A 15,734-nucleotide genomic window follows, 5' to 3' on the forward strand; every position below is an offset into this window, starting at 1 on the left:
ATACATCAGTGTTGTTTCTTCTTCGATTCCTTTTTATAGCGATCGGCTTCTTTTAAAGTATGTAATAGCTCGGCGTACAATTCGTGTGGACAGGAGAAGTATGTGGCGTTAAATGGACACGGTCTAATTACGCAATAGGTTGCAAGTCAATATGAAGAGTACTGTGCGCCCAATTTCAGTTGTTCAAATGATTGAAATGGCTCTGAGCACTAGGGACTTACCATATGAGGTCATCAGTTCCGTAGAACTTAGAACTACTTAAACCTAACTAACATAAGGACATCACACACATCCATGCCCGAAGCAAGATTCGAACCTGCGACCGTAGCAGTCTCGCGGTTCCAGACTGAAGCGCCTAGAACCGCTCGACCACCAGGGCCGGCGGTGAGCAAGTAATAGTACTAATTACAGAAAGTGGTTAGCAGTAATTGTTAATGAAAAGTAATAAAAGTTGAAAGTGCATTAAACCAACAAGTCATATCACGAAACACCGCCACTCTTTTCTGACCGAAATTTTAGCTTTTCAAAGTACATGACTATAACTCTCAGGAAAGTGATTATTGAATGACGCTATATCATTCCGATAATTTTCAAGCTAAATGACAGCATTCAGTAATGAATAAACATAAATAACTTTCTGAGTAATATTAATAAAAGTAAACATTACTATGAGTGACGTCACGAAATTTTTGAGCTTACTTAGGTGTTTACTACTGATAAAATTTTGTTGTTCTTTGTTTTCCGTGAGTTGCTACTTAACTGTAAGGTTTTTTTTTTCGCCGTGACATATCTATTTGGAATTACGTCAGAGCGATATTTACCCGTTTTGTGCTGCTTTTGCCTTACAACAAGACCAGGCATTCTTGCTTAAGTTTCTCGGTATTAATAAACAATAATTATAGAGACAACAGTTTTGCTCAAGCAGTGAGCTGGCGACCGTTTTTCTCATTGATTTATTAATTAAATTTTTAACACCTTCTAAATTTAACTAACCACTGTAATTCCATTCTTCCCAATTTTACGTTGATTCAATTTAGCCGAGTTTTTCTTTGTTGTCGTCACTGCTGCAGGTACACAGCTTTGGCGATTCGTTTATAACTGCAATTGCATTTCATGGATTTCATTTATTCTTCTGAATACATGGCAACTTTAGTCCGCCCCGATAGCTGAATGGTCAGCGTGACGGCACAGACAAAGGTATCCTGACAGGCAACCTCCGTAAGGGCCTGTTGACATGGACAGCGGTGCGCGACGGGAAGGGGGGGGGGGGGGGTTACAGCAGTTCTGTCAGATGACACGGGATGGCGCTGGGGTGCGAAACTGTTCGGACAGCGGGCAGCAGGTAACTGCACACGAGGCCGTGGCAGTGGAAATCCCCACCACCACTTCCCCTCAAATGCCGGCACAGGGCACCATCCAGTTCTGAGACTTTTAGTCGCTGCGGAAGGTTACGTTATCGCTACCGAGTATTTTCTGGAAGTGTTTTTGGGAATCTGTGGTGCGTCATGTCAGGAAGAAATTGTGCGTATAAGGGGTGCGGATCCAACCGGAAAGACACAGCGATGAAATTCTTTTCTTTCCCTGTGAAAGATGAGACAAGGTACCTTTAAACAAATTGTATTACTTTAGCTGTTGTTCCTTTGAGAATGAGTATCTGTTTTGTGCTAGAACTCCCTGGCAGATTAAAACTGTGTGCCACACCAAGACTCTACACTGCTAGGAAGTTTCGTATCAGCTGCAGAGTGAAAATGCATTCTGTCTTGCACTACTCCAACAGATACACAACATTTACAATCTTAATACTAAATCGGTAGAAACGGAACTGTTGTAGTCTCACTTTATCGTCTGTCCGACCCTTAAAACGCGTTTTCTTGAGAATGGGTAGAGATAATTATTGGAAATTTATGTCACATAATACGGGATAAGGTCACTTCGTTATGTAAAAAAGTTGAGCTTCTGCGTCAACGCAACCAACAGATACGGCAATTTATGTAAAAGAAATTTATACGTCAAAGGTCACTCGTCAAAACTTATAGGGGACCTCCTGTTGACCCAGAATCATAAAATTTGGTATGACGCAAGGCTTCATAAAACAAGCAAAAGAAAAAGTTCGAAAATTGTGAAATTATGTCACACGAAAAAAATATTTGTCATTTCCTGTCTGTCAGGCAGGCTTCAGTCTCCGTTTTCTAAAGATCGCAATAAGATATCGAGTCGAAATTTATGTACCGTGCGAAGGTGGTGCAAAATATTTGAATATCTAAGTCTACGCAATCAAAAGATACGGCTATTTACGTCACAAATTCTGTTACTCGCAAACTCACTCTTGAAAATCTAGGTCACTTCCAGTCGACCTAGAATCGTGAACTCTGACAACAAGCAATGTTCCACACTTCAAGTAAAGGAATAAATAGAAGTAAAGTAAAGGAATAAGAAGGCCATAAGTACATCGTGTCTGCATAATGGTTCAAATTTTTGCGTGAGGTCGATTGCTGGCACTTTTTTTTTTTTTTTTTCACATGAAAATATGAGGTCGAGTTGATGAAGTTCCCTTGTAAGTGCGATCAAAAAAGTCATTTTCACTGATGAAGAGTCTGTGTGTTAAATAGTGCACGCCCTAGAGTTCTCAACACAGAAAATTTTACATGTTAAATGAGCTTTCTACACTGTCTGCAGATTAACGTCTTCACATCTGCGTTGAAAGTAATTATACACTCCTGGAAATGGAAAAAAGAACACATTGACACCGGTGTGTCAGACCCACCATACTTGCTCCGGACACTGCGAGAGGGCTGTACAAGCAATGATCACACGCACGGCACAGCGGACACACCATGAACCGCGGTGTTAGCCGTCGAATGGCGCTAGCTGCGCAGCATTTGTGCACCGCCGCCGTCAGTGTCAGCCAGTTTGCCGTGGCATACGGAGCTCCATAGCAGTCTTTAACACTGGTAGCATGCCGCGACAGCGTGGACGTGAACCGTATGTGCAGTTGACGGACTTTGAGCGCGGGCGTATAGTGGGCATGCGGGAGGCCGGGTGGACGTACCGCCGAATTGCTCAACACGTGGGGCTTGAGGTCTCCACAGTACATCGATGTTGTCGCCAGTGGTCGGCGGAAGGTGCACGTGCCCGTCGACCTGGGACCGGACCGCAGCGACGCACGGATGCACGCCAAGACCGTAGGATCCTACGCAGTGCCGTAAGGGACCGCACCGCCACTTCCCAGCAAATTAGGGACACTGTTGCTCCTGGGGTATCGGCGAGGACCATTCGCAACCGTCTCCGTGAGGCTGGGCTACGGTCCCGCACACCGTTAGGCCGTCTTCCGCTCACGCCCCAACATCGTGCAGCACGCCTCCAGTGGTGTCGCGACAGGCGTGAATGGAGGGACGAATGGAGACGTGTCGTCTTCAGCGATGAGAGTCGCTTCTGCCTTGGTGCCAATGATGGTCGTATGCGTGTTTGGCGCCGTGCAGGTGAGCGCCACAATCAGGACTGCATACGACCGAGGCACACAGGGCCAACACCCGGCATCATGGTGTGGGGAGCGATCTCCTACACTGGCCGTACGCCACTGGTGATCGTCGAGGGGACAGTGAATAGTGCACGGTACATCCAAACCGTCATCGAACCCATCGTTCTACCATTCCTAGACCGGCAAGGGAACTTGCTGTTCCAACAGGACAATGCACGTCCGCATGTATCCCGTGCCACCCAACGTGCTCTAGAAGGTGTAAGTCAACTACCCTGGCCAGCAAGATCTCCGGATCTGTCCCCCATTGAGCATGTTTGGGACTGGATGAAGCGTCGTCTCACGCGGTCTGCACGTCCAGCACGAACGCTGGTCCAACTGAGGCGCCAGGTGGAAATGGCATGGCAAGCCGTTCCACAGGACTACATCCAGCATCTCTACGATCGTCTCCATGGGAGAATAGCAGCCTGCATTGCTGCGAAAGGTGGATATACACTGTACTAGTGCCGACATTGTGCATGCTCTGTTGCCTGTGTCTATGTGCCTGTGGTTCTGTCAGTGTGATCATGTGATGTATCTGACCCCAGGAATGTGTCAATAAAGTTTCCCCTTCCTGGGACAATGAATTCACGGTGTTCTTATTTCAATTTCCAGGAGTGTATGTCCGTTATGGTTCTGCATTTTTCGAAGTAAACTAATTGGATAACTCCAAGGGAATTCTAAAAAAACAGTGGCCATCGCCTTATAAGGTGACAAAATTGTCTTTGCCTTCTTCCGAGCTTTTTCACGAGCATTTGTCCATTGTTTTGACTGCCGTTTTACTCTGGTGTGTAACGATGGATCCAGGTTTCACTGACAGTTACAAATCGCCGCATAAAAACTTACTGATCGTGATCAAACATCGTCAGACATCGTATTGAAGTGTTGCGCTGGATACGCTATTGGTAGATTGTGAGCAATCGTGGCACCACAGCTCCTTCATAGTCTTCTTCGTGCACAATATTATCCTGTCGCTCAGTTGAGATGCCGACAGTCTCATAAATCTCAAGAGTTTTTATTTGGTGGTCTTGCATCACCATATCCTGGATTTCCTTTGTGATTACCTCACTTGGACAGTCACTGAACGCTTCGTCCTCGGTGCTTGCCGACCAAGTTTAAATTCATTAATCCAAAAGTAAAGAGTCTTCAATGATGGAACAGAGTTCACGTAGACTTAATTCAATTCAGTTCTGATTTGAGCGGCAGTCCAATCCTTCAAATCAACATGTTTAATAACAGCACGAAACTCGGATCTCTCCATCTGCAGTCGGAGTCGACAGACTGAACAATTCAGATGGCTGTCAACATTTCAACAACGAACTGGATTCTTGACTTTGTTGAAATTGTTTATATGATACTTTGACTAATCAAGCTTACCAGCCATGGAGGCTCAACAAAAGTGTTCCATTCTTCATGAAATTTACCAGACTTACCAAACTATCCTCGTAATGTAATCGGAAGAAAATGGTTCGGATACTCACTCTAGCCTCTGTAAGATCTCTCTCAAATTTCAGTAAGGAACCTGAAAATCTCTTGTTGCCTCCATAGCATTCGCGTAGGGATCATGAGGATATAATGACGTTACTCGCAATACATAGAATGCCATATAAACAGTCGTGCTTCCTCCGCACTACTTCTTAATCGAATGGAAGGAGACCATAACGGTAGAAGCAAGAGTATCCTCTGCCATCAATTAAGTGATTAGTAGAGTATTCAAGCAATTTTGTAGATAGTGTAATGTTTCATAAAAATACTGAAAATTCTTTGTTTTGCAGGCAAGCTGCAGTCTTTTGCATGCTATCAACGAACCAATGCCTCCCGTTATCAATACCCCCTACAAAACTTTCATAACTCCGTTTACTCATCCTGTAATTGTCGCTCCTAAGTATTATTTTGTATGTTACGTCTAATTCCAGGTCCAATTAGACACTGAACAGAGTTTATAAATTTAGCGAAACGTTTAGCATTTCATGCTTCCTCATTGTTTTGCACATTCCTCGTGGGTGCTGTATGATAATGTGTCATTCGAGAGCCATGTGTTTTTCATTTATCGTTCAACTTCATTTGTTTCCACGTCCATTCACTAACATACTGTCCCGTTGTTTCTTCCTCAACAGTTTCTGCACTTACTACCCGAAGGGAACTCTGCTTCAGTCCCCCATTTCGAAAAATATTTTCTTTGATTACAGCAAAGCGATGTTCTTTAAAACATCGGTGCATCTGCTGTTTCTCTTACAAAGCATTAAAAAGTGAAATGTAGTTACAAAGGAGCTGATGAATAGCCACATATCTAGACACCGTAATTTCCAAGCACTTTCATCTGTTAATGTCTCAGTCTCATTTAGTTAGCCAGATGCGATTTCGCCTTACTAGTTCACTCTTACATTACAGGTGTCAAGAGTGGATTCTGCGCAGTGGAAACTTTTCATTGTTTGACTTGCAGCAGAGTCAGCTACGTAATAAATTCCTTTGTGCTCTTCACTTCACTGACAATTCTTTTATGAATGAGTTGAAAACAAAACTAGTATTTAACGCTGTGCCAAATCCAGAACCTCTGGAAGAGCCTGCAGACGCATAAAACGAAGACGACAGTAGACAACACAGCGATTACGAAATGCACCAACAAGGAAGCTGTTCGCCACCTGCCCGTGAGCCAGTCCATAGTTCGCCGGATACGTCCCTGCCAACAGATTTAACACCAAGAAAACGAAAGCTGACACAAAGAATTAATGAGCAAAAGTTAAAATTGGCAAAGCAGAGGAAAAAACTGTGGAGAATGCGACATCTTGCCACGAAGAAGCCTGATGTAAAAGCTGTGGCAACAGAGGCTGTTAAGCATATGTCTCCAAAATGTGGAACATTATTTGGTATGCAGCTTCTACACAAGTAAATAACGTCCTCCGATGACGTCAAATACATTAACTAGCGTCAACTTTCTTAATAACTGAATTAAACAGTCGCATTTATTGTTTTCAGGCCTTTCACTCCTTGGACAGAAGCGGAGAGACGGCTGTCGTTGAGTTTATTTTATAAAAGTCCTGCTGCATATGACCACTTAAGAAGAGAAGTTGGAATGAAACTACCTTCGAAAAAAATTATTCAGAAGTGGGTCATATGACCACTTAAGAAGAGAAGTTGGAATGAAACTACCTTCGAAAAAAATTATTCAGAAGTGGGTCAGTGAAATGGATATTATAGCGGGCACAGAAACTAAACTATTTGAACATCTTGTAGAAAAAGTGAAGACAATGGATGATAGTTGCCGAGATTGTGTATTGGTGTTCGACGAAATGAGTGTGAGGTAGTGTCTCAGCTACTGCGCTAAGTATGATGTCGTTGAGGGCTATGAAGATTTTGGTAGCCTCGGACGTACGTCTAAGGTGGCAACACAGGCTCTCATGTTCCTTGTTCGTGGGCTGCGTCAAAAGTGGAAATTATCTGTTGCCTATTTTACGTCTTGTAAACAGACCAAATCTGATGTAATGAAACAGTTGCTGTTCGTTGTATTAGAGAAACTTTTTACTGTTGGTTTAAAGGTTCGTTGCATTGTTTGTGACCAAGGGTCCAATAACCGTTCATTAGTGCGTGATCTCGGTGTTACAACTGAAAAACCTTTCTTTCATTATCGAAACAATGTTTTATACGTCATGTACGATGTGTGTCATCTCCTGAAAAGCATTCGAAACCGTTTGCTGGAGAGAGATATACAAACTGATTCGAATGATGTTGTGTCTTGGCAAGACATTGTCAAAATGTATCAACTAGATCGGAAGGGCGGCAAGGCAAGAATGTGCTGCTCTCTCAGTAACAAGCACATGAATCCCAATAATTTTGAAAAAATGAGTGTTCGACTTGCAACACAAGTATTCAGTCATTCCGTCTCGGCCTCTATTCTATCAGAGTATTCCACGTCGGAGCTTCAGAGTAAAACAGCGCTGAATACAGCTTCCTTTCTGGCAAGACTGAACAATTTGTTCGACGCAATGAATAGCAAGACTCTCTATGATTCGAAACCATTCGCCTGTGCTCTAAGCACTCAAAAAAGTTGGTTAGAGGATTATCTACAGGACTCCCTAGATTGGTTAAAAACTTGGAGGGTCGTTAACCCTCCCCAAAAAAAAACTGTGAGATTCCTCCATGTTTTACAGGCCTTCAGCACACAATTCGTGCTTTGTTAACGCTGTGGAATGACCTGAAAAGCGATGGCTATGAGTTCTTCTTAACATCGCGGGTGAACCAAGATCCCATAGAAAATGTATTTTCAGTTATCCGGCAACGATCAGGTTTCAACAGGAATCCCAGCTGCCAGGAATTCCGCAGAAACTTGCAGCACATAGTGGTAGCGTCACTAATGAAACCTGTTGATTCGGTGAACTGTGAACCCGATGAGGACCATTCTGTGCTGGAAGGGAACGATTGTGTGACCTCTTCGGCAATTAACGTTAGCATGAATGCAGACAGCGGAAAACAAGTTCCGAAAGAAGCTGCACATGAAGCACCTGAGTTTGTGCACGGTGCTGAATTAGAGTTACAGAGTCAGCCAGCGTCTGTGGAGGACTGTGCAGTGCGCTACTTAGCAGGCTACCTGGCACATAAATGCATCAAAAATTTTAATTGTGACGTTTGTGTGTCGGAACTGCTTAAAGGCAACAAGACTCTGGAATGTGCGGATGAACTCTATATATTTTATAAAGCTTATGAAACGTCCGCGGAAGACTTGGGCGAATTAAGAGCCCCTTCAGAAAATCTGACTGCCGTAGTTAGATCTAATTTAAAAGTGTTCAGCGACGTGTTCAGAACTGTCCATTACCAGTTTGGCGTAAACTGCAGCCTAGTGAACTCAATGTTGAAGGACACTGAACGTTTGTATCCTCAATGGCTTCAGCTTGATCCATGCTCAATGCATCGACAGTATATCCTAGAATTGCTCTGTAAAGTACGGCTACAGAAGGAGCTACTTTGGATTTCAAACGAAATGTATCCAGCAAAAGACTCGAAAGCATCCAAACTTCCCGGGGTAAATAAATAAATTCAGACCATAACTTTGTTATTGCAAAGCTAAAGTTTAATTTTATCTTGTTATGTATTGTATCTTACTGTGTTTATTTTCTATCTGCGGTTTGCTTATTTATGAACTGCTGTGTCTGTCCAACACGCCTGTTAACTTTCTTAATTTCCTTTATTTCATGAGAACAGTTATACTTAATACCATATCTATCATATGATTTTGTTTAGATCTGATGTGTTTTTCGTGGAAGCTCCGATTTTTCCTAACATGATGTTTTGGGAGCAAAAGAATTTAATATCTATGGATAACATGTTATAAATCGATGTCAGTTTCTGTGTGACGTGATGAAATAGATCTTCCTCTTAATCACAATGTAACGTTTTTCTGATTTGCACGTCCATGTACCCATCCCTCCACAAGTAACTTAACGTATTCAAATTTTCTTATTTTTCGGACAATCCGCCCTCAAAGGAAAAGAAAACGATGTTTCTTTGTAACACTTGCCCCTGCTACCTCTTGTATGGCTTTTCTTTTAGGGGACATAGTTGCTTCGTAGAGACAGTTTTACTAAGCCATCCTGGCATTTTAGTCATAGTCGGCAAAAACTGGTCTTTCATCTCTATCTTTACTGTGTAGAAACGAGTAGTTAATTTAAACGGAAAACTTCTGTAATATTACCGTTAGGACTTATATTACAGAGAAGAACCTCGTTATGTCTTCCGTAATATAGGGGATAAACGCATTTTGTGACCTGACAGCACTATAAGGAAAAAGCAAATCAAGCTGTTATCAGCGTATTACTGTTGGCATTGTACAACAAAATTGGTATTCCATTCAACAATATTAATGTTCTCTTCATTGTAGTAGGTTGGAATTATTTCACAAACGATCGATCAAAACTGCACACTGTCTCTGTTAGAGGCTAGAACAACATAAAAGCGAGCATTAGCCAATGCACAAGACTCGGAAAACGAATTAGTTAAATGCCCAGACATCTATCTCAGTTATTTGCAACGATAAACGCACTCTTCGTAACAAACCGAACCTAAAATCATTCTATGAATCGGCATGAGCTGACTAAAGGAGCGATTATTTGTGTAATCGTATTCAAGCAGATTATTGATCCTTATGTGACTGGTCGGCATTTTTATTCATTTCCTATGTCCTATGAAATGAGGATAAAGTAGATATCATTAATTGCAACGCATGTTACTGCCGCCAGTTGCAGCTGTATGCAGAATTATGCAACAGAATTGTCTTGTGACACTATGTTGTAACGTCTGTTATAGAAGGCCAGTTTTCGGCATAAAACCTAGTTATGAATATTGGCTCATCACGGCTCCCTATTAGAGAATAAGCCAGCTGCTACAGCCAAAATTGCGCACAGCGGAGAAGCGCAAAATTTTGTTGCGGCGCTCCTTTCCATTATTTGTTAGAAGTATTTTCCAACATTGCTTATTTCAAAAGGTCTGTCTTCACGTACTGTGAAGAACTTGTCTCAGGCTTTGCTGCCTCAGGTAGGGCCCATAGTGTCTGCGCAGAACTGCTCCGATCTGCGCAATACGTCACCGTCGAGAAGCTCGGCACGGTTCGCGCGCACTGTTACTTGTTGAAGCGATCAAGTTTCATGTTGTTGCTGTTTATTTTTGTCTTCTTTCGATTTTGTTCGTTATGTTTGACATTAATAATGCCGAATTGTCCTACGGCTGTGTGTGAAAACTGTAATCAGAAGACTAAAAGGCAGTAGTATTACTTGTCATAAGTTCCCTCGAATTCCTGAAACATTTGCTCAGTAGCAGTAGTGACAGCATTAACATTAAAAATGCTACTGCCTGTAGCAAAAACTTTAGAGAGGACGTTTGTTTACAGTATCTACAAGCTGAAATAAAGAAACTTCAACCAAAATAGGTTTTAAAGCCGAATGCAAATTCTATAAGCTCGTGAAACTCGTAAACGCGCACTTAACATGCTAGAAAAAGTAGATCAAAGCATAGAATCAGAGAAAGGTATTATCGAGGATGAAATGAAAAAAACTTAATGAAGAATTATCACCATTGAGAGAAAACAATTCAGTGTTTAATTTGCTTTTCGTTCTCAGTATATTGTTATCCGCTATTACTGTTTCACGCGTTAAGCAAAGAGAGGACGTAATGCAAAGCATTAAGTATCTACACAGTGCTGACGACTGAAGTACACAAAAGTTTTGCTAAAAGCACTTCACGAGTAAGCAAAAAACAAGATTAAGTGAAGCAGAAAATTTGTGTGTGTTGAGAATTTGATGAAATGATTGGCATATGCTACGACTAAGAAAGTGTCGCCGTATACGGACCACATAGCCAGGTACAGGTTGTGAGACCTGAGTTTCTCCTGGCGTATACAACTTTCAAATAACTTCCGGGAATTCAGCCAGGTAACACTTTAAGCAGTTTGCCTTGAAAATCGCGGGGTGTTCTCCCGCCGAAATATCGGCGGTCGCTGAAAGTGTTACCTGGCCGAATTCCCGGAAGTTATTTGAAAGGTACAGGTTGTTGTTGCATGTGGTTTATATGGAGCCTGGAAGCAGTCTGTATACTGCTGGCCACGAAAGAGACGCAAAAATACATCACTGGATGTATTTCTTCCAGATCCGACTCCATAGAACAATCACTTGGACATCATAGTGACAAGATAATAATAATATCAAAAGGTCCTATAAGCTCTGCGGCAACTGAGGAACTATCTCGTCCTAGCTTAATTGTCTCTTCAAACGCAGCTCTCTGTGTAAAGAAGCAGATGTGAATAAAAACCTGCCAAAACTTTTAACCGAAAGCTTCAAACTATTTCTCAAGAGATCTCCGCAATTTACACTAAGATCATTATTGTACCTACATCCGGATAAGGCACCTAACACGTCGGCAAAGACAATGAGGGCTAAACAGCTGCAGAAAGGAGCACACACATGGAGAGCTTCCGCAGTTCATTCCAGATGGGATTAAGGTATTTAATTTGTTGTTGTTGTTGAATTGTTGTAGTACGGCGATCAATACTGAAGCTTCAGGAACATCAAACGCAGAAATGACAAGTAAATGGAATTATATCGTTTCCTTTCTACTTAATATCTCCACGAAAAAAAATGTTATACACTATTGCTGATTTTGACGAAAAAACTGCGTTTAGAAACTGAAAGCTCTTATGATTGTTGCGTTTCCTGTACTATTAAAAATGTGTAATACTTAATATCGACTGAAGGATGCCAAGTTATAACTTATCTCATAGAAAATGTTAACCAATAGAATGTATATGTCAAGGTGATCCAAAATACGTAGTTATACACCTGTCATAACTAGAAAGACAATAAGATAATTTCATTACCGTAGGAAGCATTAAGTCCCTGTGTAGGTAAGCTTCAATCGAACTCATATCTTATTACATCGCCCTTCAGTTTAGCAAATTAATGGTGGTTTAATGGGAATACGGCCATGCACGAACGTGAAAAATCGTCTCTTCTCGACAGTGACGTCACGCGGAAGCGCTCGCTGCCGAAAGCGTTGGCCCAAATTTTCTATGTAAGTATTGCTTGTTGCTGCCTACACAGATGCGGCTACGCTCTCTCGGTCTCACCCCTCTGTCACCCCACCTTGCTACCCTTGACGTCAGGGAGGCCGTTGCCGAAGCGCCTCTAGCGTGATCTTCCGAAACTAAGCAGGCGACACGCCTGACATCTACTGTCGTCTAACGGAACTACGAGCACACCCCCGGGACAGTGGTTTAGGGGGGGCTTCCTCTCTGTATATGTGGTGACGGAGTGTCGTCCTAATGGGCCCGGGTTCGATTCCGGACTGGGTCGGGGATTTTCTCCGCTCAGGGACTGGATGTTGTGTTGTCTTATCATCATTTTATTCCCATCCGGCCCGCAGGTCGCCCAATGTGGCGTCGAATATAATAACACCTGCACCTAGGTGGCCGGACCTGCCCCGGAAGGGGCTTCCCGGCCAATGACGCCAAACGCTTTTTCCATTTCCCTGGGAACTTTAGAGGCCCTTTTCATTTAAGTCATAATAAGCCGGAAGTATATGGCGTGGTTACATTGAAACTGCTATTAAAACGCTAGATTACAACAGTAACAAAATGGATGCAACCTCGGCAAGTTAGCCCGCATCTCGTGGTCGTGCGGTAGCGTTCTCGCTTCCCACGCCCGGGTTCCCGGGTTCGATTCCCGGCGGGGTCAGGGATTTTCTCTGCCTCGTGATGGCTGGGTGTTGTGTGCTGTCCTTAGGTTAGTTAGGTTTAAGTAGTTCTAAGTTCTAGGGGACTTATGACCACAGCAGTTGCGTCCCATAGTGCTCAGAGCCATTTGAACCATTTGAACCTCGGCAAGTTATCAGAGCCGATTGTGATGGCAGTATCCCTTGGCCCAAACCTCCTGGATTGGTGAGAATGACAGGCCGAACGCCAGTGCGCTGGCGGCCAATGTTCGGCCAGATCCATTGATCCATTGGCTATCGCTCGTCTGCGATAGTTTTTACGCGCCTTTACATTTGCTTATCTTGAGTGTTATCCACCATTTCCTGCTTCTAGCGTCTGTACTTTGTAGGCTTTACTGAATTCCCGAGTAAGTCCCTGCCTGTACATGTCTGTGCAACAGTATCTTGTACAAACAGTTTTCTCTATCTTCCAGTGTTACTTGTGGGGCGAGATGGTTGAATGTAGCAGTGAGAAAACGGTTGTGAGTGAAATCAAATGATTTGACAGCAAAATAAAAATATGCGAATGAATAGAGATAGGGGAACATGAAGTTTTCTCACCGGCTGTGGTGATGGTGGCGGCGACTGTGGTGCTGGTGGTGGTGGTGCTGGTGGTGGTGGCGTCTGCGGCCCTGGTGGTCGCGACGGCAGCCGCAGCCTCGACGTCGGGCGGCGCGGTGGTGGGGGCCAGTGGCTGAGGTCCGCTGGCGGTGGCGGCAGCGACGGGCTGGCAGTCCGGCGGGTCGCCCAGCCAGCGCTGGCGCGAGCAGAAGAGGCGGTCGTGGCGCGGCTGGCGCAGCGCGTGGCCCTCCTCGCAGCGGTACAGCGCCACCAGGTAGCGGTTGAACGGCGACACCGGATTGCGCACCCTGCAACCGCCGCGGCCGCGTGCTCAGTATTGTCGTAACAGCACTGCACGCGCATAGCGATCCCGCGGCTGCGGGAATCGTTCCCCGTCACTCGCTTTGTACTGGGTGTGAAAGAACGCGGCCACTAGTTTCCACATCAGCTGTCACCCGGGCGCGTAATCGTTGAGAGCGAGGCAACAGGTGTGTGGTCCTGCCCCTCGGTAAGGAAAAATGGGCTCCATACAGCTTCGCCAAAGAGCAGCGGCATTAACGGGAATACATTCAGAAGTAAAATGAATTGATCAACAAGTTTACTGATACCAGTCACTGTTTATTTATCTCCACTACGCGTTTCGAAGATTTAAACCTCCATCATCAGGGGGATTTACATTTTTTAATGTGACATTTGTGTACGTGTTGTGTTACGATTTTCTGGAGGAAGTTGTGGCACTGTCTACTGGAGAAACAAAACACTACTTCAGAACATGATTTTGGGTTTCTTTTAACAAAAAATTAAACGTGTATCTAACGGTAAACATAAAAATAAGTAAAATAAAATACCTCCAGTGGTCACATGATCATTTCACTAGCGTAAAACATCACATGTATACTGTCATATATTGTAAACAAATATGGCGTCGGAAACTATTGGGTGCATGGATCGTATAGCAGAAGAGAAAGCATTATCCCAAAGTACAAAGAATATACGTCCTAACAACGTTATTACAGAATAAATTTTTAACGGATTTAGAGGTATTGTTTGAGGTGTTAAATACATTCATTGGAATAAATAATTCAGGTGGTATATAAATCCAACGAATTTATTCCAACGAATGTGTTCAACACCTCAAACAACACTTCCAAATCCCTTAAAAATTTAGTCTGTAATAACGTTGTTAGGACGTATATTCTTTGTACTTAGTGAGCATGCTTTGTCTTCTGCTATACGATCCATGCACCCAACAGTTTCCGAAGCAATATTTGTTTACAAAATATGACAGTGTACATGTGATGTGTTACGACAGTGAAAGAATCTTGTGACCACTGGAGGTATTTGATTTTACTTATTTTTATGTTTACCTTTACATACACGTTTGATTTTTTGTCTTCCTCTACTGGACAGTGCCACAAGTTCCTCCAGAAACTCGTAACACAACACACACGCACGAATGTCGTATTAACAAATGTAAATCCGCCTGATGATGGAGGTTTAAACCTTTGAAACTCGTCGTGGGGATAAATAAACAGTGACTGGTAACAGTAAACTTGCTGTTTCATTTAATGTCAATAACAGTCACGGTAAAGCCTAACATAAAATGTTCGCATTTAAAGAAATAAAACTTCTTGTCAGCTGTTGATTTTCAATGTTTCCTCTGGAGAAAGCGTATGCTGTACATTTAATTTTCATCAACTATTACCACACGTATTACCACACAACCTATGATTATGGATAACAAATACTAATGTGATTATAGAATACTGAAATCTATTGAAGGTCATCGATTTAGGTACTGAATTGTAAATTTGAGGGCACGCATAGCTGGTGAAATACAGTGAAGCGCCAAAGAAACTGGTATAGGCATGCGTATTCAAATACAGAGATATGTAAACAAGCAGAATACGGCGCTGCAGTCGGCAACGGCTATATAAGACAACAAATGTCTGGTGGAGTAGTTAGATCGCTTACTGCTGCTACAATGGCAGGTTATCAAGATTTAAGTGAATTTGGACGTGGTCTTATAGTCGCAGCACGAGCGATGGGACACAGCTTCTACGAGGTAGCGATGAAGTGGGGATTTCCCCGTACGACCATTTCTTGAGTGTACCGTTAATATCAGGATCCTAGTAAAATATCGAATCTTCGACATCGCTGCTGCCGGAAAAAGAACCTGCAAGACGAGGACCAATGACGACTGAAGAGAATCGTTCAGCGTCATAGAAATGCACTTCCGCAAATTGGTGCAGCTTTCAATGATGGGCAGTCAATAAGTGACAGTGTGGAACCATTCAATAAAACATCATCGATATGGGCTTTCGGGGCCGAAGCCCCACTCGTGTACCCTCGATGACTCCACGTCGCAAAGCTTTACTACGCCTCGCCTGGGCCCGTCAACACCAACATTGGACCGTTGATGACTGGA

General features: G+C 43.2%; 1 protein-coding gene across 1 annotated transcript in view; it reads right to left on the reverse strand.

Moving 5' to 3' along the window:
- Positions 1–13,669, reverse strand: part of LOC124594457 (fibrillin-1-like) — a 200,812-nt gene extending 187,143 nt beyond the window's left edge. Inside the window, exons 1-3 of the mRNA XM_047132836.1 lie at positions 13,659–13,669; positions 13,451–13,614; positions 13,307–13,417 (exon numbers count right to left, since the gene is read on the reverse strand). Of these exons, the coding sequence (XP_046988792.1) occupies positions 13,307–13,417; positions 13,451–13,614; positions 13,659–13,669 (286 nt within the window). The remainder of the gene's footprint in view (positions 1–13,306; positions 13,418–13,450; positions 13,615–13,658) is intronic.
- Between the last annotated feature and the right edge of the window lie 2,065 nt (positions 13,670–15,734).

The sequence above is a fragment of the Schistocerca americana genome, chromosome 1 (assembly GCF_021461395.2).
Source record: "Schistocerca americana isolate TAMUIC-IGC-003095 chromosome 1, iqSchAmer2.1, whole genome shotgun sequence".
In the NCBI taxonomy this organism is placed as follows: domain Eukaryota; kingdom Metazoa; phylum Arthropoda; class Insecta; order Orthoptera; family Acrididae; genus Schistocerca; species Schistocerca americana.